This window comes from Alternaria postmessia (assembly GCF_024291825.1).
Source record: "Alternaria postmessia strain BMP 2775 chromosome Unknown scaffold_50, whole genome shotgun sequence".
NCBI classification, from domain to species: Eukaryota; Fungi; Ascomycota; class Dothideomycetes; order Pleosporales; family Pleosporaceae; genus Alternaria; species Alternaria postmessia.
In genome coordinates this window covers 19749-41283 of record NW_026260123.1, presented here as the reverse complement: position 1 = coordinate 41283, position 21535 = coordinate 19749, and the positions used below count along the sequence as shown (strand labels likewise).

Sequence of the window (21535 nt, the reverse complement as noted above, 5' to 3'; positions counted from 1 at the left end):
GCAAAGGTGCAGTACTTGCAACGCTCCAAGATCAATCACAAATTGTCTTAAGCTCGGATGAAACCCATAGGGACACTGACACGAGACGAAGACCTTCATTACCTTTCTAAAGGGCCCAACGCCCGAGTTATAAACCCCTGTGATAGGTCAGCATGCGCCGATAATGCGGGTATCAGATGTCGAGGTCTTAACAACACTGTGGCCACTAGTTCTTGGTTGTAATGACTGCTACTTGAGTAAACACTTCGTTGAAACACGTTTTGCAACAAATCTGATAGTATATGCTCTCCTTATTATTGACTCAGACAACAAAGAGGACAACGGCAGTGAATGGCGCGGTACACCTTTGTTGTCAGCCGTACATACCGACTTCTTTGTCTGGGGCTCTGTTTGGTGTTCCGAAACTCAACACAACTGTCGGGTCGTTTGTCCTTCAAAAGATGGTACTGCATTCCTATCGTGTGGATACTCACACACAAGCCGAATCTGCAGGTTCCACTAAGATTCGGAAGCAAGTTCGCAAATATTATGCTACACATGACAGCAACGTACATTACACAGACGATCACGGTTATTGTGATGGTAAGCGTGCGATGGTAACATTACAGGACAACGCGAACGAACAACCAAACGAACGCATCATGCCCAAGCCGAACATGCTTCATAGCAAGCCAGCTTCGACGAACAGGTTGGAAGAATCGACAGACTTAGGAAATGTGTCCACGCATAACAGACCAATCCGGACAAATTTGGAGCAGGGCACAGCGTCCTCGTTGGAAAGTTCAAGTTCAAGCTCAAGCTCAAGCTCAAGCTCAAGCTCAAGAACCCCTGGACCACAGAGTGCCTTTATCGAGTGCAGGCCCAGCGCCGAAGTAGACGACACTAGAAGACCTTTTGTAGCCCATGAATGGTGGACGAAGGATAAAGAAGATACAACTAAATTCTTCTCTTCATTTTTGCCTCTTCTGGTTCACGCTCATGACGGCAAAGATCTTGTTCCGGCTATTACCATATCAAAAAATCTAGGGACACGTATCAGTAAGGCGATTGCTGCGGAACGTCGATACAAGAGTCTTTGGACGAAAATTGACGATAACGACATAAGAACCCAGGATAAAAAGTCGAGGATACTGAAGGACATTGAAATTTTTGATGAAAAATTAGCGAATCACGACCGAGCTATGCAGGACTCATTAAACCCACCGAGTCCCGCGCAACGCAACAGACGACAAGATCTTGTGACTCGAGCGTTCCTTGCGCGTAAGGAATTCGATCACATTATCGACAATGAAAACTGGCTTTGGGCAGACTGTAACTCTGCTGAGCAAGCGTGCAGAGACGCGTGGGAGGATGTTGGTGCACTATTGCTTTCCGCCTGGCTACAAGCAGGACTGACACAGCCTGACTCCATCGACGATAAAATACTTCCTAGAGGTGAGGGACGTGGCATCACCCGCCGACTTGTAAGTGAGACGCCCGCTACAAGTCTCGGTCGCATTCGAGATAGTGTGCACCAATACGCGAACGCTTTACGCAAGGCGCGCGATCGATTTGAAGACATGTGTCATCATTACTCAAGCTGGGCACCCTGGGAGGATGGCATTCCTGGAGAGTTCAGAGACAGCGTTGTGAAACCAGCCTTCATGGACATGTTGCAATGCGAGAAGGCGAAGCTTGAAGACGCCAAACGTGATTACCGACGAGCCATAGGTCGCGCTTGGCGTGAGAAGATTCCCCATACGGATCTAGATCTTGGGTATGTTGATGACTTGGAAAGCGTTGAGACAAAACTCCTTGAGGGTGAAGATGCGTGGTTCATTAGAGAAGGACCTATCAACGCGCTGGAGATTTGGAGACGCCAGAATCCAAACCGTGCACCTTCTGAAAAACCTTTGTATCCAATCAGTGAGGAAAGAAACAAAGAGGATATACACCCGTGGGAAAGCAAGAGCAGATCGTTCACTGATCTGGCTTCGAAACAAAGGTCCGCGTCACTGGAAAGGAAACGACCCGAGCCGCCAGCCAAGAAGCTTCATGCTAGCAGAGATAAAGACAGATACGGCCAAAGAAGAAGAGCGTACCTCGATGACAGCCCCAAGGCTTTTGGTCCATCGATCCATGCTCGGAACAGTAGAGTTAGAGTAACCTCGGCGCCTACGAAGCACCGACAACCTCGAGAACCAAGAAGATTGATGGCTAAGCAGCCCTGCAGACAGACCAAGAAAATCAAACACGTGCGATTGCCAATAACCAGTTTCTTCAAGAAGCGTACGAGAACAGCATAGGAATCCAACACTGGCCTATACTCTCACTATTCCAGGCTAGGTGCGATGGTTTGACGACCTACGGGTATTTACAAAGGTCCTATAGGACTAATGGGGTGCTTGCTATCGGCCTAGAGCACAAGTATTGTTATGAACAAAACCACAAAGGCTATGACAAACTCATGGTTGCCTCATTCTATATATACCAATCTCTCGCAATTCCAGCACTGTGTATGTGCACCGACTACGGAACAGAGCTCAGGGCGCAGCCACACAGGTAGCCCTGAGTATTCACCATGCGCCTTCCCCCAGGTGCGATGGTCGCTCAGTATAATGAATGCCTGAAGACCGAAATCCTTCCCCCCTATCTATATATATACCACAACATCATGTAACATCCACAACCCTCAGTTACCAAGACCTACTGTCTCTTTCAACCGGTTCAACCACTTCTTACACAACAATGGAACAGAACACCTTTTTCACAGATCTGGAACTTCCTCCTCAACCACTTTATCTCGGTCGCCCTCGTTCTGCCTCCGACCCTGTGTTCTCGACATCTCTGATCCACGGGAAACATTACATCGACAAGAACACAGGCAAGCGCGAATACGGCGGTCCAAATCTCAAGACGCTTGCCAAGCAGAAGGGTAAGGAGTGGTACTCTTACATGTACACCAATGTGAATGAGGACATGATTGTCTGGGAGGGTACATTTGCCGATATCCATGCAAGTCCAGACACTGTTTCCTCAGCGGATGGTTACTCTCTTGTCAGCAGCTACAGCTTCATGGACAAAGAGAAGACCACAATTTCCGTACCTGGATCTCCCCCAGTGTTCAAAAGACCAAGGGCAGAAGATTTCCCACTTCGTGTCGCGCCTGATACTGGCTATCATTTCATGGACGAGCACGCGGAACGTGCTCCAATATACCAGTACGAACCTGCTTTCCAAGCCATGGCTCTGATGAGCCCTGATACCCGCTTGAACGACGTAGATATTGTGATTAACCGCACCACAATACTTAACCTGATCAAGTTCCTGAAGGGTACATCCTTCCAAGAGTTTCATCTCCATCTTGACTTCGAAAAGAATACCCTCTTCATCGGTAGACAAGTGCGCAACGCGAAGGTTAGATCTACGCCTAACTCATACGGTCGGAACTTTGAGGCTGCACTTACCGGATCCGAGATCGATGGCGCGACGACTCATCACCGAATGCTAAAGTACAAATTTGGCTCTCTAACTTTAGTCGTACGTCATGAGGTCGACGCATACGATCCGACTATTGTAACGCCACGGGACCCTGATGTGCTGCCGACTGTCCACCCCAGCTTTGATCCAGGCGACTACAACGCCGAGAACATTCAATGCGATGAATCGCAGGGTACGATAGTCATTCCTCAAGGCAAAGTTGTTCCACAGCACCAGATCTTGGAGCTAAAAAGCAATGCTAGCTCTCGGCCCCTCGATCAAATGTGGCTGGGTCGAACACCCACTTGCTGCCTGGGTGGAAAGCACAACGCAGCTTTTGATGGGACCTACAAGCGAAGGGACATTCGAATAAAGAGTGTCACTCAGAAAGGTGACCATAAAGACAATTACAAGGGTTTCGAGAGTTGGGAAGCAGATAATCAGGAGGTGCTTCAGAAGCTTGTGACGCTGTTGCAATTGTTGCGAAAGACAGTCGAGGAGAAAACCGAACATCGGTCGGCAATCTTGGTGGCAATGAGCGGTGACGACATGAAAATATACCAGACGAAGAAGCGGATCGGGGCGCTGCCGAAAGAGATTGTTGATCGTTTTTGGGACTAGGGGTTTGCTTGTTCCGGTAAGGAGCTTCCTCCGACAAAAGCAATATTGGAAAGGGTGCGGAGAACCAGGTAATTCTCATGTATCAGAATATAGTATTATCAGTAGTTGTGATCATAATGGCATCTAGGGGTAAGCAGATTTGTTTGATTCCATCATCACCAACTTGAACGTCTATGTCCAGATTAACTAACTATGACCAAACTGTTCAATGTCTCTTTCAATGATGCATACGGTGCCAACCCTTCCTGGCGAATGTTGTCTTCAACAAAAGTATTCGCATGTGAAACGATCGAGCTGTAAGATATTTCTCAAGATGATACAAGTTATCCGCACCCAAGTAGTGGAAGTTGCAGCTTACCACTCATCTTAACGACATCCTGCAAGACGCATAGCTTACCCAACGACTACCAATGATCACTGGATCCGCTAGAGCTACTTCCATCATCAGGAGTCAAGTCAGGCTGACAGTCTCGACATTCGCAGTAAGGCATGTGGCGACCGCGAGTGTGGCTGCCGTACCCATCATGATAGCGACCGTTATCACGAGCATCGCGGCTACGCCCTGACTGTTGATAACCTGCGTCGTAGTCTTGGTCATCCTCTTCATCGTCGCCGTACTCGTAGTCATTGTCGTAACTGTCGTCGCTGTATCCATCATCATGATACCCTTCGTCGTCGTAATTGTGCCGATCGTCGCGTGATTCACTATAGTGAACATTTTGCTGCCCAGGACCGCAGTTGATGTGAATATTATGACCTTCGCCATTAATGATGACAGGACGGTCTACTTGGGAGTTGCGCAGACGCTCATGCGTGCGAGGCGGAGTATCTACATTGTTGTCACGGTGTGGTTCGGAAGGAGTTCTTATCCGAAGCTGAGGTGGTAGAGAACGAGAACGCTCGCCGTATCTATGCATCGCGTACGTATCGCCACGCTGTACGAATGAGGTTCTTGCGGGAAAAATGCCATCTGCTGCGTCACGCATGCGCTGGCCTTCTTCAACGTAAGACTGCAGACCGGAAGATAGCCAGTCGTCAATTTCATTGTTTGCTTCGTCTTGGTTTGGACGGTGGTCTAAAAGCATGGTTGCAGGAGCACTCGGTGCTGAGATTGGTAGAGGTGTACTCTTTGATAGCGCAGCACGAAACTTGGCGGCTTTATCACGTATTTTGAGAAGTTTGCTTCCGCGCATAACATGAACGTTGAGAAAAAGTTGCGGACTGGAACTATAGTCGATAGGGGTACCGGAACGGAACAGCCTTTTGATTTAAAAGGAGATGTGCAGAGTGAGCAGATGACTGCGATGCGAGAAATCATGACATTCACTAGGAGCAGGTGACTTACATTTGGTTTCTCTAGACTAGTTTGGAATTACCAATGTGTGCGACTGTTCAGAAATGACTCACTTGCGTCCATGCTGATCCAGATGTCGCGGTTGAGGAATAACCAACCAATTTTCGTGCAGCCACCGCTTGACTATCGATTGGTAGACATCTGTTTGGTAGATTCTTCTGTGGCGTAAATCTCTATGGTTCTCGCTTTGTGGAAATTCTTTTTAGTCCAGGCAATATCTGCGCTCGTTGATGCATGCGTACCATCGAACGGTGCTTTGTATGAATGAGACAATGATAGAGTTTCACATCAAACTAGCCAGGACTTCACAATGAATATTGCTAACACAATGCGAGTCTAACACCAGAATCATCGCAGGATAGGTCAGCGCGAAAAGACCGTACCCTGGGAAGACTATAATGTGGCATCCCAGTACATCAGTCTCGGCATTCATGATATTTGCCGTTAGTATACCTTGACTTCAGGAGCGGCACCGCCGGTTTATTCATCTATCCGGTAGGCCCTCTTTCCGATCGGAGCCCTCCGCAGCCTATCGACGATGCCTCAGTGGCCATGCGAAGTATGTCGCTGGCTCAACGAAGAAAACGCAGACAGATGCACACAATGCGATCGGTCGACGCGTGAAGGCGATCCCGGTATGTGTTTCTCGTTGTTCTATACTTCATCGCTCGAGTACATATTGAACATCTGCTAATACCACCTGGCAGGAATGACGGAAGGCGAATCGAGTTCGGAAGATGAACAACCTGAAACACCAGCAAAAGATGAAATAGACCAGGAATATGAACTGCCAGATGAGGAAGGAGGGGAAGAAGATAACGAGGAGAATAATGACGAATACGACAGGGAGAGCGGGGAGGAAGAACGCTGACGAAGTTGGGACTTTCATAGGCGGAAGAAATCTGATACGGGATACCCGAAAAGGCGGTTCAGATTAGCGATCATGCAAAATACGACTCTGCTAAATCCCATGAGAACCGACGAGCAGCCACACAGTCCTTTTTTGCCGAAGTCATGTTCTGCTCGCTTCAAGCCACCGGCTCGCCTCGAGGCACCGGCTCGCTTCGCAAATGGTAAGGAACAAACGAGATGCTCGGGCAGAAGATCTGGATAGGCGGTGGCTGAGATTGGACAGCAAGTGTTAGTGTAAAGGAACAAGTCGTATTCTCCGTCAAAGCGTTAGTAGGTATAATCTTCCTAGTGCAATCGTTCTTCTTTTGCAACTACCCCACAGCTCGGGAAACTCGTGCGAGATTTTACAACAACCCCCAGGCCAGGACAGCAGCCAACAACCCGCTTCCCACAACCGGACTGAGCCTGCTTGCCGCACCAGTTGGTGTAGCCGACGCTTCTGACGATCCGTTGGTCGTCTCAGTCGCAGCGTTCTCGATAGCGACACCTGAAACCCCTGTTCCGTTCTGGCATTGATCGTCCGAGAGCAATTCAGCTGTGGAGTTGAACATGATGTCTGCGCACTACAAATCGTTAGCCTCGCCCACTTCTATTCAACCTCACGCCGACCACTTCCATATCTCTTCTACATCCTTCGCCGCCAAACACTCAAAACTCACATTGTAAAGCGCACTTCCGCTGTGGCCTAGCTGAATGACCTGTACGGTAGCCATCAACCCATTAATCCTCTCGTCATCCAAGCCCGAGTAGCCCGCCGCCTTGAATCCTTCCTCTAGGTTTGCCCGTCCAGTCTCTTTCATGCAGAACACACCTGCACCGGTTTGATTGAACATTTCCAGGAGCGTGATGTTGAAGTTCGTGGCATTAGAACCGAGAGCTAGGTTAACGGCCGTAAGGGCGGATGGGTGGCTGCCGTTTATTATGGTCGAACCGCCACTGGGGGGCCAGAGAGTGCCTATAGTTGATTAGTTGGTGAAGTTTAGTGGCTTGATTGGGTCGGCTGATGGGATGCTGGGTGACAAAGAGGTGGAGTCTTACGGTTTGCCATGTCAGTCGTCTCATTGACGTTGGCACAGGGATATATCCATTGGCTGGCTGGTTCCTCGAAGGAGCTGCCGCGCCAGGTGGGTGCGAGGAGGCGGAAGTGAGCGTTTGCGCCTGCGGCGAGCGCAGCGACTGCGAGGAAAGATTTGGCCAACATGATTGGAGGTTGGTATCAGGATGTGGAAGGAGATATGAAGAATTGGAGGCGTGGGGGAGATGTGAGAGGAGAGGAAGGGTGTGTTTACTCAACAACCGTGCAACAACTGACATGCAGCTGCCGTACCCTTTATACACGCTCTTCCAACGAACCTTCCTCTCTCCACTCTCTGTTTAGCCGCATTGCCGTCGTCTTAGCGGAAGAAAGTCGCCAACATTCCGCTGCCAAGCAAACACCATGGTCTTTTCCACTCGTCTATCCGCAACCACGGCATTGGGAAAGCGAAGAAACGCATATGGTGAACCAATGAAGGCTTGTCCTCAATGTTCAGGAGTCTAGAATCGGTGTGCTTGTGGGTTCAGTGGTAGTTGTGGCGCGAGCTATAGCTGCGACCCTGCATGCCGACCCCAGAATAATGTGCTCAAGTGAGCAAGTTTTCGGATTAGCGAAGAGAGGCTGGTTCGCGTGCTGGCCGTCAGCATCCAGTTGAGAAGGTGGGATGAGTCCACATTATGAAGCTTGAAAGAAAGCCATCACTCGAGTTTTGATCAAATTTGATTGCGATGAAGTGGATGGTTGAAGAACCAAGTTGGTGTTGAGCATACCTCAGAAGATTGTAGTTTGCCGCTAGCCCAGGTGGGGTAAGATCGCATCTGGGCGCCGCAGATCAACAAGAACACATCCGACAAAAGAAGGGGAATGTGAATGAACATATCTAAATTGCAATGTCTGGTATCACAAAGACTCACAAGGTCGGAAACTCCATATCCAATGCCATGACCCAAACTCCAAGAGACTAATGCTAGCTTTTGCTCAAAACATGCTACTTTTCTTCTTCTTCAGCTTCTCAGCATTACTCTCGCTCTGTGTTCTCAGACCCCAAAAGCTCTTCTTTGCCTTTGCCACAGGCTTTGGTAGACCATTGCTGAAGAAACTGCTTTGACTTGCCGCAGGGCGATGTTGGACGGGCGTCTGCAGGTATATACCTGGTGTTTGCTGCATGCGTGGAGGCTGGGTAGGGACAGGGGCGGGACGAGGCACCGGGCTGGGCCGCTGGTTCTGCCATCCACCTTGTACAAGTGGTGCGGAGTGTCGCTGAGGCTGTGGCGATGGGCGGAGTAGGTTGGACTGGTCTCCGAACTGCTTCTTCAGGCGTTCGGTCTCCTTGTCAATCTCAGCCTGCTTCCTCCGTCGCTCCTTCTCTTCGCGTTCCTTCTGCTTGCGTTCCTGCTCAAGGAATTGTATTGTCTTCCTTTCTTCTTCCTCTTCCTGCCTGCGCCGAGCTTTACGAGCAGCTTCAGCTTGACGCTTCTGCTCGCGTGCCTCGGCCTCGACTTGCGCCTTCAACCGCGCGGTCTCGGCGTCGATCTCCCATTGTGCTCGGGGATCTAGCCTAGGACCTTCTTGACGTTGTTGTGTTGGACGCTGTGGCTGAGCGGGCCGCTGTTGTTGGACAGGTCGTTGCGGTTGGAAAGGTCGCTGTTGTTGGGGAGGAGGCTGGTTCGGGCGGCCTTGGTTCGTAGCTAACGGAGGTAACGAGGAACGCTTGGCGGTATTGTTGTTGCTAGTATACGAGGGCGGAGGTGGCTGTGCGTTCACGCCAGCACCTCCTGCAGGCTGGAGCGGGACCTTCTCGGGTGGGTACTGCGACGACGAAGGGGTGTATGCTGGTGGGGGTGGAGGCTGGGGTGTCATGACCGGCGCTGTGATGTTCGGGCCTTCTAGTGGCGACGACCCCTTCCTCGCTCGCAGTGGCGCGCTGTTCTTCCGGATGTTGGCGTTGATGTGAAATTGTTCGTTGAGGTCGCTGAAGAACAGATCGCGTATCACAGCGGCTCCAATGAGCAACGCCACCTCCAAGCCCTTGTAATCTTCAATCTCAACACGGTAGAGATTCGACTCCATGATGGTCAACTCCTTCAGGCCAGAGAAAAGAGCGACAGCAATGTCGGGCTCTTTGCTCTTCTTAACCTTCTTGCCGGTAGGGTCGGTCGATTTGCCTGTCATGTAGCAGGTCATATCCTTGCCCAGCCTTCCCTCCTTCCGCCACGCGAAGTTGACTCTGGGTGTGTTCACATCGGCGCCCGGATCCGTCATGGTGCGGTCGAGGGCGGAATTGCTAGGCGTCCTGAAGGTGACTTGAGGTATGCTGAACTCCCAGCTCACGGTGCTGCTCCATTTCGCCGTCGAGTGCTTAACAACAACGCGCGAGTCGGGGTTGTACATCTGGATCGCGAATTCTGTGGGGTAGATAGGCTGCGGTGGAGGCGGTACGCCGCCATTCTTGCGAATCTCCTCTTGCGAGAGTGTTGGATGTGACCATCCGGGCTTCGCAAGCACTTCGCCATATAGAACGTCGGGGTTGCGTGAGTCGAACAAGGCTACGGCGTATGTGTTCTTCGCATCGTTGGAGGTTGGGTCAACGTGGTGGAGAGCGTACTGGGCTTCGGGCTCAGAGCCGTTCTGGGTGAAGTAGAATGATTCGTGGTGCTTGAGCTTGTCGGTCGAGGCCTTGAGAAAGAAAGCTAGGGATGGTTAGTAAAGCCATAGCATGACGATTGGCCGCATTAGTTGGCTACACGTACTGGGGAGATTCTCGTCTAACATTGCGTCATGTTACAACCTTCTGACCTGTTCGTGTGACTGGAGTTATGGTCAGGTATCTGGAAGAGCGATGTGTTGGCAGGTCAGTAGATGTATGGCGGCGGCGTGGAGGTGGTTATGCTTGACCGGATACGCGTCTTCCATGAGGCTGTACGGGCATCCCTGCAACTGCGCCGGGAGCCGCTGCCCAATGACGCCGATCTGCCCCGCTAATCGGCTATTCTTAGGAAAGTCAGCCTCGTGGGAACCGTTCTTCTGCTGCTCCACCCCTCGTTCTTCCCACTCGCTCGCTCGTATATCATCGCCTTCATCATCCCATCTGCCATTGGGGGATTGAACATCGTGCTTCCCTTCATACCAGGCTGCTGCTGAGCAGGCTGTGGCATGTTGATGATGCTTGCGCAATGCACCACTGTACGGCGTTTCACCACGGCCCGCGGCACAGCCGACCGAAGGACGACCGCAGCCCATCCACTCCTCCAAGCTCAGCGCTATAACTAAAGTCTTTCGCTAGGCTGTTCGCAATCGAGGCTTGTCAACGGCTTTTGGACTTGGCATTTTCGATTCTATGTCAACTACGATACTTTAGCTTACGCGTCTTTTCACCAAGCGAGATGCAGGCTTCTCGCAAGGCATGCTGCATCGAGACTACCCGCTCCGAGAAACTGGAAGAACGACTTCAGGACCAGTCGTTGTCCCACTCATCGGCCAAGATGCATGCATCTACAGGTTAGTTGAGCAAACAATTACGATCATGTTGTTGTACTGGTCCTCTCATCGGAAGACCTCGTTGTACCGCTAGGTAGCCATTGCTTTGGATTGACACGCATCCAATCGCTACCACTCTTAGTTCCCTCTGGAATGGCATCAGCACTTGGAAGCCAGGACGGTCGATCATGTCCTCACCCCAACCACCTGCATTGTATACCCCTCATTATGGATGGTGATTACGCAGCAGGAGCAGCCACCGCACGGCCACAGTTTGCATCTCCTGCTCCTAAAAACGCAAACGCGGAAAGACCTTCCAGAAGGCGTCTCCGTAGAAAGGGCAAGAAGAAGCAGAAGAAAGAGGAGTAGCAGTACGTCAGCAACCAAGATGTTCGCTCTCCAAGCTTCTAGGGGCAACAGCAATCTATCGGTGTGACGCAAGCTGGGACACCGCTTACCAATGCGGAGATCTCCAGACTGAGAGGTTGGTACTGGAAGATGAATGTGAGTGATGCAGAACTTAGTTCGCTTAGAGCTGTGAGAGGCGAAAGTCCAAGAGGGACCTGTCCTCGTCGCTTTGGATGAACCCATGTGAGTATGCTTTGTGAAAGCTTTCGTATCTCTCTTTTAACTCATGCAAATCCATATCAAAGTTTCAATATCGTTACTTTCCATATCTTCTCTACGTTACTTTATGCAACATGCTCTGTGAATGAGCTACGCAGAGACGTATCACGTGGTTTCTCATAATCATCATCTTCCCACGCAGTTGCATTATCCAGCATTTACACCGATACGACTTGTAACGTGGGCAGCACAGCGTGAGGACAAAGAACCTTTCAACATCTTGCTCTGCAACCCGAATATGGATTAACGCACTTTGTGAAAACAATGGGTATTCACAAAAGTCACATTCACTTTGGGCAAGCTGTAGAGCCGACGTCGCGTTGGGCTTACCGAGTTTTCGTTCTAGCTCTGCGCTAGTTCTTGTTGTACCCCGGTCACTCGTCACGCCTTCCATCCACGATACCCAAACAAACTGCGTCCTCACTTGTCTAAGATCACCAAGAGACCTCACGTGTGCAAAAAGCCGTCGTTCTTAGTCATGCCAGGATGCGCACCCGTGACTGACGCTCCGCCACACCAAGACGCTACCCTTGGGGAAGTATCTCTTGCAACTAATAGTACCGCTCAAGGACTTGTCTCGAACGAAACATCTCCGCCAAAAAACGAACCTTCCGGGACAGCCCCAGAGTCGTTCGAGCAAGATTCTACTCGATTGCAAAACCACCCGGCATCCCAATCGAAGGCTGTGGTTGCGTCTTCCAATTTCGTCTGGTATCGCAGCGCCGCTGTACATACACTACCACCTAGCAATGCGGAAGAATTCCAGAAGATCTATGACCGTCAGCCCACAAACCAAGAGCTTGTCAGCAAGATCGGCAGCGCCGCAATCGGTCGCTATGTGCCGGGGCCGTCATCTAACCCTCACGATATCGTTTCCAGTAAGCCATTCGCCATCACGACTGTCCCAGAACGATCCCCAAACTATGCAGACTCTTCCTTCCAGACCAGTGAAGTTGCACAATGTAACAAGGCTTTGTTGCGGGCAAAGGTGAAGGCGTCACTTTTGGTCAACAAACAGCGTGATGCTGCTCGAGCTGCAGGGTTCAGAGTATGGTCTGAAACGAGAGACGAGTACATCGTACATTCGGAGCAGTTAACGATCAACGTTCAGTTCGACACTAAAGGTAACGCAATCGGTACGGATGTTGATGGCTACTCGCTGCCCAATATCTACGGTGAAGAAATCAACACCAGCAAGGAAGCCAAAGACTACGCCTCCAGCGCTGGCATGACTTTCACCCCGCTGCCTACGCCACTGCCACCGCCAGTCCATGATTCCGTCACCGAGATGAGCACTCCTCAGCGCATTCGTGCTCTCGAGCCTCACGTACCGAGCGACAAGTCTGATCCGCCACCAATCGAATGGTACGGCTATATCGAGCGCATCCCGATACAAGATACCGTGAGAATCGATGCTGGAGAAGTTGAACGGGAAAAGCCTAGTGGTTCGAGGGTGAGCGACCAAAAAGCCGCAAGAGAGGAGCGGGATAGATTGGGCGAGGTTGGAAAGAGGGAAGAGACCATGATGGTGATAGGCGGCGAGAGGTTCGCAGATAAATACATCGTGTATGACGCAACAGCGTCAAATCATTCAAGTTCTACAACGACATTTGTTGCAAACTCTGATATGAGCAAGAAGAGAATGTTAGAGGACGAGTGGGAGATGAAGATGTCCACAAGCTCACCTAAGCGCACAAAAACTTCGCCCAAACTTACGAGTTGTTTAGGCCTCTCAACGAGTTCCCCTGGAGACTGCTTGGCTCGACATCAAGGCCGATTCGCTGAGAGAAGCGACGCAAAAGGTTCTTATATCGACTACAGGGAGATTGGTGGAGAAGAGACTCCACACAGGGCTGATGAGGATGAAGCAGGCGCCAGAGGCGAGCAGAGTAATGCTAATCCATCAGCGCAACGTGAGTTCAGGCATCGCAGTCGCTCTCCTGGCGGCGACCGCGTCGTTCGTTGTGAATCCAGAAGCAGCGTTGAACGTCAATCTGAGGACCCATACGAGGAAGAGGGGCAACACCATAACGCGGCACACGAAAGAGAAGATGACTCACGAACACATTGTGGGTCTTCGGGTAAGCAGAGTCGACTAGAAGACGGCAAGGAGAGTAACGGACAACACGAGGGCGTGACTAGGATGTTATCAGCGCGCAAGCAGGAAGGTAACCGCCGAGTGCAGCGCGCGCAGCGCATCGAAGGGAAAGACCCTGCGGAAACCCAGAAACAGGAGGAATCAGAAATCCAGCGCGCGCGTGCAGCCAAGAACCAACGAAAACTGGAGATCGAAGAGAGAAAACGAGCGCAAGAAGCCGATCGACAACGTCAGCAAGAGAAAGACAGAGACCGACGCCACCGAAGTGACGACTCACATGACAAGAGTAAGAAAGCACGCCGACAGACAGCGAAGCAGGACGTAGAGCCGCCTGGGCCGATCGATCCATATGCAGCGGCACGACAGGCTGAGGCAAAGCGGAGAGAGCTTGTATTTGCAGCGCGTGGAGCCGAAGAGGCTGATAGTCGTACGCGCGAGCGGCCTCCTGCTCGTGACGAAGGTCTAGGTAGACTTGATGCGGAGCGATCGAAGCCAGAAAAGACGGTTGGAGAGAAGAAGGCCACTAAGACGAGACCGAGCCGGACTGCCAGAGGTGAACTCGAGCGGTATGATCCGAGGAAGAAGTTTGGAGGTGGCAAGTAGACACGTTGGATAAGGCTGCGGATGGCTGGATGCTAGGATATCTCCATACACACGAATTGTTTTGATGCACTGAGATCTAGGTGCCATGTCAACTCTCCTTCTAGATTACTGACCTACATTGCCATGCTGTAGTTGCTCGTTACGGTATCTAGGGGCGATGCGTCGATATGTAGCAATGGGTGAAGCACAAATTATGTAATGAATTCTATATCTGCGAAGAAAACAAGATGTAAATATATGAGGCAGTTGCCGCAAACATCAGCGACTCAGCCACGTTGAGCTGAACGGCGTGTAGGGGTAGATGATTGGCTACGGCACTCTGCAAGGCTGACACACGTGGCTTATCTCCTTACCGACACAGCCCCGTTACCGTGATTTCATCGTCAAACTACCCCCGCCGAAACGTTCGAAAACCTATACTCTTCTGAAATCTTCTCTATACAGTTCGTGTCTATTCATTATCAAGTTTCAAGAACGCACGTTAATCGCCACCACGAAATGCCTCACAATGCTTCTGTTTGTGACTCTTGCCATGGGAGAGATCTCTCGGAGGAAATCGTGCGCCCAGGAACACTGCCCGGCGTCCTGTCCATACGCCGTCAAAAAAGAGGTTGTCCCTGGTGCAAACAGCTTACACGGCTGTTGCGGGCATCGTTTGCCGATCATGAAACTGAAAACATACCCAAGGGTTGTTCACTAAACACACGCTCTGTATCGCATCCTTTTCTTACCGATCACAAAGCAACGACGTTCTCATTGAGGCCCTACCGCGGTGAAAATGCGCCATTGAGATACTTGCTTCCAGTTCAGGCGCGCTTCTGCAATCTCGAGTCCAGCAAACACGGTTATCTACCGTTCAGTCGAGCAATCGATCCTAGCTCTTTCGACTACGGTATGATCAACAAAAACATAAAGTTGTGTCAATCTGAGCACGCAATGTGTGGCAGCTCTACCTGCCGAGAGTTCACACCAACAAGACTCATTGATTGCAAAACGAGAGTACTTCGCGCAGCTCCCAACTGTCAATACGTATGTTTGAGTTATGTTTGGGGGGATGAATCTACCGAGAACGCAGCTTCAAACTCCCAGATGCTGGCGAACATCCCGCAGACAGTGTCGGACGCCATGTTTGTGACTCTGAAACTCGGTATGCGTTACTTGTGGGTTGATAGGTACTGCATCGACCAAGAGAACCGGGAAGAGAAGCACGACGCCATTCGTAATATGGATTCAATCTATCGGGAAGCTTTTGTCACGATCATTGCTGCTGCAGGTAGCGGCTCAGAATATGGGCTACCAGGAGTGAGTCGACCTCGAAAAGCAACGCCCTTTGTCAATATTGGAAGTCATGCTTTTGTGGCAATGAATGACCCATTCATAGATATGGAGACTTCGGTATGGAACACGCGGGGCTGGACCTATCAGGAGATGCTGTTCTCCCGTCGCCGCATCATATTCACTGATTATCAGGTCTATTTTCAATGTCGAGCACATCAGACTATGGAGCAGCTGGATACGACTTTTGAATCGGCAGATCTGACGAAGTTGATCACGAGGAACAGGCCATTTTTCCCCACACAGAAAGAAAGTTTCACTATTGATGATCTCTATTTCCGCTTGGAGGAATATTATCCTCGGACACTACGGTACGAAACAGATAATATTAACGCGTTCGACGGAGTATTCCGTCAATTATCTGACCGCACGTCAAATGGTCGTGGCCGAGCTCACGAGTCTATGCCTGGACTTTATATGACGCGTCGAAATCCCCATTTTTACGGAATCCCGCTCTGGCTGCAAGAATCTGAAGTAACTGACAATCCCGAGACTTCAGTATTGTGGCAGTCGCCTGAGATTAGCGATGATGATAAGGTTTCGTTGCGCTTTGGCATCGATCTTGGATGGAAGGTAGAAACAAGGGATATGGATATTTCATCTACACACGCTGGAGTTTTATTAAAGCCCAATTTTCCGTCTTGGAGTTGGGCATCCACAAAAAGTTGGAATCACAAGCACGGCCGGTGTCGAATACGCTTTTCCGGCCGTCCTGATGTGATCAGGGAGACTCAAAATGCATATTTCATTGCTTCCGTCACGCATAAATCTGGACAACATATGAGCATGCTGGACTACACGGCTCAGGCGGACGACTACACTCTCTTCCATCCCTGGTGGGTCACTAAATCCCTCGAACCTGTATATTCGTTGACGCCAATCAAACAGGATAGATGTTGTCGCCTACACATCTCGTGGCCACCTATGGGAAGTCGATGACCAAGAGTATGAATTCTCTGGTTTGCCTGGTGCTGATGTATATCTAGACGATGACCAAGATTATACAGCTAGGGAAGTGAAGGCCTTGTATCTTGGCGTGTCTCGACATTTCTCCGCACACTCTTGGTCCTTAGCTTGGTTCTTGCTGTTGGAGGAAACCGAACAACATGAATTCAGGCGTGTTGGGCTTTGTGAGGTATGTGACGATACGTCCGGCCAACCTTTGAATGTTGAAGGCCGATTCCAATGCTCACAGTCAAAACAGATGGAGTGTCCCGAAGCAGGAATAGAGTGGACACGGGAAGAGTTGAGAATCGTCTGAAGAATGGATACGAGACCGGGATGGTGGTTCTTCCTTCCATCTGTATATACCCCCTATATCTATATAAGACTTTCAAGGGTGGTAGCGATGGTGATGCGAATGTAGTGAGTGATTCGTCGTCAATGGGCCATTGCCCGCATATGAGGAATTGCCTGGCTTATTCTCATCACAAGATACGTCGGACCTTGATATATGTGTACGCCTACATAGCCTTCCGAGTAGCTGTTAGTCTATATGCATCGAGCAGCCAAATTCGAAGCGGACAGTTTTGCAACAAATTTGCTGCCAAAGTTGCGACCGAAAGTGTACCCGCGATGTTGGTCCGTTCAGCCCTGAGCTTTCGCTCTCCTTTCACTTGCAGTCACTCGCACTCGCGGAGCGATCCTCCACCGCTTATCACGCAGTTGAACCAAGCTTGGGATCGTATCCGCTGTCGCACACTTGTCTTTGCATCCAGCGCCACAATAACCAACGTGACATTCTTGCAGGACAGCTCCTCAACTCTAAGATGCGCCCAGCACCACATCAGTTACAAATATTGATCGATCCACCCCATCATATCTTCTTACAGACGAACAGGAACATGAACAGATCAGTCACGATCGACGACATTGACATGCCTTGCTCGCCAGTCATGACAGACTGCAAGCGCAGCTCCAAAAAGCGCGTCGTCAAGCATACGCCCATCAGCAAGGCGCACATCACCCGCCGACCGATCTACCCTCGCGGCGAGCCACATTCGGCAGTAAAAGCGAAGTATTTGCAGATGAAGACACCTCGCCGTATGGATATCGCTCCTCTTCCTCGCTCGCGCTTGACACAGAAGCCACTGGGCTTACGTTTCACGAAACGCAAGTCGAGCTGGAAAACATTATTGCATGCATATATGCTCGAGATGTCTCATATCAGGGATGCGGAAACGTGGAGTTCGTTCATTTCAACACCATGCGCACAGTATGAGGAGGTGGACTGCGAATACGACACAATGGATTCGCGCTTCGCCTATTATATGAGCTGCGGTGTTTTCGGCTCCCTTTCCCTTGCTTTTGGCGCGCCGACGGCCATCACCAACAGCTTTGGTAGCTCGACTGGATCCGGAGGTGCCGTATCAACCTTCAGTGCCGCCACGCGGACATATCCCGCGAGCAGCCAGTCTTGCGTGGGGGCTGTCAGCGACTCCTCGGGTAGCATGACTGAAGGTTTTAGCAAACCGTGGACGTCAGATATAGAGATGAATGACGCACCAGAGACATCTTCAGACCACGTCGCCATTATACCCAGCACTACTACCACCTCCGTACCAGTGCCAGCACTTTCTCAGCCGCCCAAGCACGCGAACACGGTTATACTCCAACCACCACAATTTACAAACCTAGGTTATCTTCCATCAAGGCGTTTGACATCCGACACTGTCACACTACCAAAGCCAGCGGAGATGTCGAAGGATGAAGTCAGCCCCAAGTCGCCGTCTATTTCCCCACCGAACCCTGCACCAGATGTTGTACTATCATCAACTCTTGCCTCACAGCGCGAGGAAGTTGAGAAAACGTCTGCAAAAGCGCAGCCTTTAGCACCAGCGGACATCATCAAGCCGGTTATGTCTATTCCCCCAGTGGAGGACACGAAATCCTTAGTAACTCCTTCTTCGATGGTGGACACCGAGCCAGCTGTCTCATCCATTCCTACAGAGAGCATCAAGGCAGCTGTTCCCCTTCCTCCGATAGAGAATGGTAAGCCGGCTGTATCACCGCCTCCGATGGCTGATGCCAATGCGCCCACGGAGACATCAAGACAGAAGAGCAGACCGAGGGGCCAAGCTTTAGTTACTTTAGCAAAGCCAGGAGAAGCATCCAAGTAAGAAGTAGAGCTAGGAATGGGTGCGTTTGCATCCTCGAACATCCAGTCTCCAGTAGCACAAATCTCGGCCTTCTCTAACCCCCACTGCAAGCAGCTGCTCAGTGGGGAAATGAAGACACTAAAGGCCAGCCTCTCAAAACAGGAAGACATTCAGGGATCACAGGTCATCTTCCTCTTACGCTCGCTGAAGTGGATCACAGATAGCCATGAGGCTGGATGGTTCAAAGACGATATCGAATGGCGAAATTGGAGACATATGCGGGCCCGGACGCGAACAGCATAGTCTCAAACACACGGATTCAGCTTGAGAAAGTGTTTGTGGTTCTTGGCGGTGCGGAAAACATTGATCCTGAGGTTGCTTGAGGAAAGGGAAGCAAACCTGTGGACCGGGTAAATACGAGATGATACTCGACCCCCAAAGAAGGTTGAGTAGTGCATCTAGAGATGAAGACGATGTTAGTGGATTTTGAATCACCTTTGATATGGACGCAAGAGGGATACGACGTGGCTGTCAGCGCTCATGCAAGACCACTCCATGGTGCTAAGAAGATATCATAGCGCAATATCTCCTCTGGAAACGTCGGACAAGCGGTCTTTGCTTGATAGGAAGCTATGGGAAAAGAGTATTGAAAGGAGCAAGGGCTGTGACTTCGACATTCGTACGTCTTGTATAGGATTGATTATAGCGCAAGTCATACGTTGCGGATATTGTTGGTAAACTGGTAGCTTCTAGACAAATTTTCAGTCTTTCGACGCATTTGTACTTCATGCTCCTGATACGTCGTGGGATACATTGCTTCTCAGTCCGTGTGTAGTACCTTTCACATGCATACTGAACACCGTTATCAGTTGGGTTCTTTCTTCTCTCCTTCAAGCAGTATCTCATGCCCATCTCCTTCTCGAACACCTTGCGCGAGTACCCACCCGGCGACAGCAACAGCAGCCATACACCACCAGGCTAGGCCTATCATGCCCATGTCGAGTCCTTTACCGAATACCCAAGAGAAGAGTATTGGTCCAATTGTCCGCGTAAGGCTGGATACCGACTGGCCTATGCCATGAACGGTTCCTAGGACGGACGGATGGGGGCTGACGTTGTTGATGAGAATGGCTGTGCAGGGCAACGCGAACGTGCGAGCGAGTACTTGTATGAACAAGGCGCATGTAATGGCTATCCAAATCCAAGGTCCACTTACGCCATCGGGTGGTGATGTCCAGCTGGGTACCAAGCTGAGGAAGGGAGCAATCGTATACATCAATGGAAAGAAAGCAAGGAAAACGCGATAACACTTTGTTGTTCCTAGACGATGCGCCACTTTTGGGTACACCAAAAGCTGCAACGATATACCGATGACGCCAATGATAGCAAGTGCGATGCCGATGCGCGCCGGAGGCATGGCCAGACCTCCAGTAAAGTACAGACCATGAGGCACTAGGCCTGGAGGATATGGATTAGCGGGATCGAAGCGAGGTGTAGAAAGATGAATGGTCCAAAGGCCATTGAAGGTGCCTACATGCATGGCAAGAACGCCGTGAGCGAACAACGTCATGACGAGGTTTCGTGTCCATATGCGACGGAACGGTAACTGTTGCCGAACTATGTTGCTCGGCTTGTCAAAATTGTCGAAACCCTCTGCATGTGCCGACGTTGGTGTGGGCTGAAGTTCAAAGTCATCTTCTGGGACGGCGCTGTACCCAGCCTCAGTTGTGACCTTCTGACGAAAAACAAATCGCCGTATCCATCGGCCAACGCGCAGACATGGGTCCGGTTTATGTTTGCATAACTCGCCCGTCTCTTCAAGGAAGAAGAGAACAGCCAAGGATGACAAGCACAGAAAGACCGCACTTGTAAGGTTGGGGAGTGCATAAGGATATCGCTTCATCCACTGTACCCCATCCTTGCCACCAAATGTTGAATCGGGTCCGAAAAGAGCTGGGTAACTAGCAAAGGGATCTGCAAGCACGCCACCTACTTCTTGTTAATACGAATGCATATGATCTTCGCTACGCGCGACTCACCTAGAATGGGTCCAACCAAAACACCGACGTTGAAGATCATGGGCAAGATCAGAAAAGCTCTACTCTGGTACTTTCTTTCCTTGATGATCTCACTGATCATGGTTCTCATGACTCCAACATTGCCATTCAATATGCCTCCGAGGCATCTGAAAGTCACTGCCATGGTGAAGTTACGAGAGAAGCCAAAGCCAATAATGCTTAGCATTGTCCCAAGCAGTCCAAGATAAATGGTTCTTTTCCGGCCGCCGTATTCAGAGTCTGAGAATCGACCCCACAGCATGGCGGTCATAAACTGCGTCGCCGGGAAGGCTGCACCAATGACTCCCGCTTGATATGAGATCGTAGACTCTGGTAGCGATGGATCGAAGGATTGGAGTTGGTAGTAGAGATATGCGCCCAATGAGGTTTGCGTCAATGGTTCGGAGAGACGGGCAAGCATCAACACTAGAAGTTGATCTTTTCGGGGTAGCGCGCTCCATGTCACTGGCTGGTCTGCAGCCTTGGCTTGTTCAATGCCGTTGACATGAGGGGTGGTTGCACCTGCCTGTGTTTCGAGTTGCAAGTCACGAGAAAGTCTTCTAGCCTTCCCATCGTGCCCATCAAATTTCGATGTGTTGGCGCTCACACTCGATGATTGAGATGTGGCAAGCCCAGGTTCGTAGCCGGATTTCATTAGCTTAGAGGAAGTGCAAAGAGAGGGCCGCGTTGCGGAAAAAGAAAGACCTGCAACAGTTCGAGAGATGAATGAGCCATCATTATCGCTATGTCAAAGCCGTTATCTGCCACCGGAAACAAAAACATGCAGCCCAAAACACTAGTGTAGCTGTCTCATTGGTGAACAGATGATGAAGAGTCAATCGGTCGGTCGCCTAAAAA

At 50.5% G+C, this 21535-nt stretch overlaps 7 protein-coding genes across 7 annotated transcripts; 4 read left to right on the top strand and 3 right to left on the bottom strand.

Moving 5' to 3' along the window:
* Positions 1-2727: 2727 nt before the first annotated feature.
* Positions 2728-4080, top strand: J4E82_007398 (uncharacterized protein; the record flags this gene model as incomplete). Its single annotated transcript, XM_051733644.1, has 1 exon — positions 2728-4080. One exon carries the CDS (start codon positions 2728-2730, stop codon positions 4078-4080), a length of 1353 nt encoding a protein of 450 aa, XP_051586560.1.
* A 1892-nt stretch (positions 4081-5972) lies between these two features.
* Positions 5973-6305, top strand: J4E82_007397 (uncharacterized protein; the record flags this gene model as incomplete). Its single annotated transcript, XM_051733643.1, has 2 exons — positions 5973-6069; positions 6142-6305. 2 exons carry the CDS (start codon positions 5973-5975, stop codon positions 6303-6305), a joined length of 261 nt encoding a protein of 86 aa, XP_051586559.1.
* A 385-nt stretch (positions 6306-6690) lies between these two features.
* Positions 6691-7547, bottom strand: J4E82_007396 (uncharacterized protein; the record flags this gene model as incomplete). The annotated part of the gene is made up of 3 exons (XM_051733642.1): positions 6691-6909; positions 7006-7301; positions 7385-7547. The coding sequence occupies 3 exons, from the start codon at positions 7545-7547 to the stop codon at positions 6691-6693; spliced, it is 678 nt and encodes a 225-aa protein (XP_051586558.1).
* Positions 7548-8360: 813 nt separating this feature from the next.
* J4E82_007395 (uncharacterized protein) lies at positions 8361-10154 on the bottom strand (the record flags this gene model as incomplete). The annotated part of the gene is made up of 2 exons (XM_051733641.1): positions 8361-10072; positions 10133-10154. The coding sequence occupies 2 exons, from the start codon at positions 10152-10154 to the stop codon at positions 8361-8363; spliced, it is 1734 nt and encodes a 577-aa protein (XP_051586557.1).
* Positions 10155-11964: 1810 nt separating this feature from the next.
* Positions 11965-14187, top strand: J4E82_007394 (uncharacterized protein; the record flags this gene model as incomplete). Its single annotated transcript, XM_051733640.1, has 1 exon — positions 11965-14187. The coding sequence occupies one exon, from the start codon at positions 11965-11967 to the stop codon at positions 14185-14187; it is 2223 nt and encodes a 740-aa protein (XP_051586556.1).
* A 3230-nt stretch (positions 14188-17417) lies between these two features.
* Positions 17418-18641, top strand: J4E82_007393 (uncharacterized protein; the record flags this gene model as incomplete). Its single annotated transcript, XM_051733639.1, has 1 exon — positions 17418-18641. One exon carries the CDS (start codon positions 17418-17420, stop codon positions 18639-18641), a length of 1224 nt encoding a protein of 407 aa, XP_051586555.1.
* An 844-nt stretch (positions 18642-19485) lies between these two features.
* J4E82_007392 (uncharacterized protein) lies at positions 19486-20822 on the bottom strand (the record flags this gene model as incomplete). The annotated part of the gene is made up of 2 exons (XM_051733638.1): positions 19486-20609; positions 20660-20822. 2 exons carry the CDS (start codon positions 20820-20822, stop codon positions 19486-19488), a joined length of 1287 nt encoding a protein of 428 aa, XP_051586554.1.
* Positions 20823-21535: the final 713 nt, after the last annotated feature.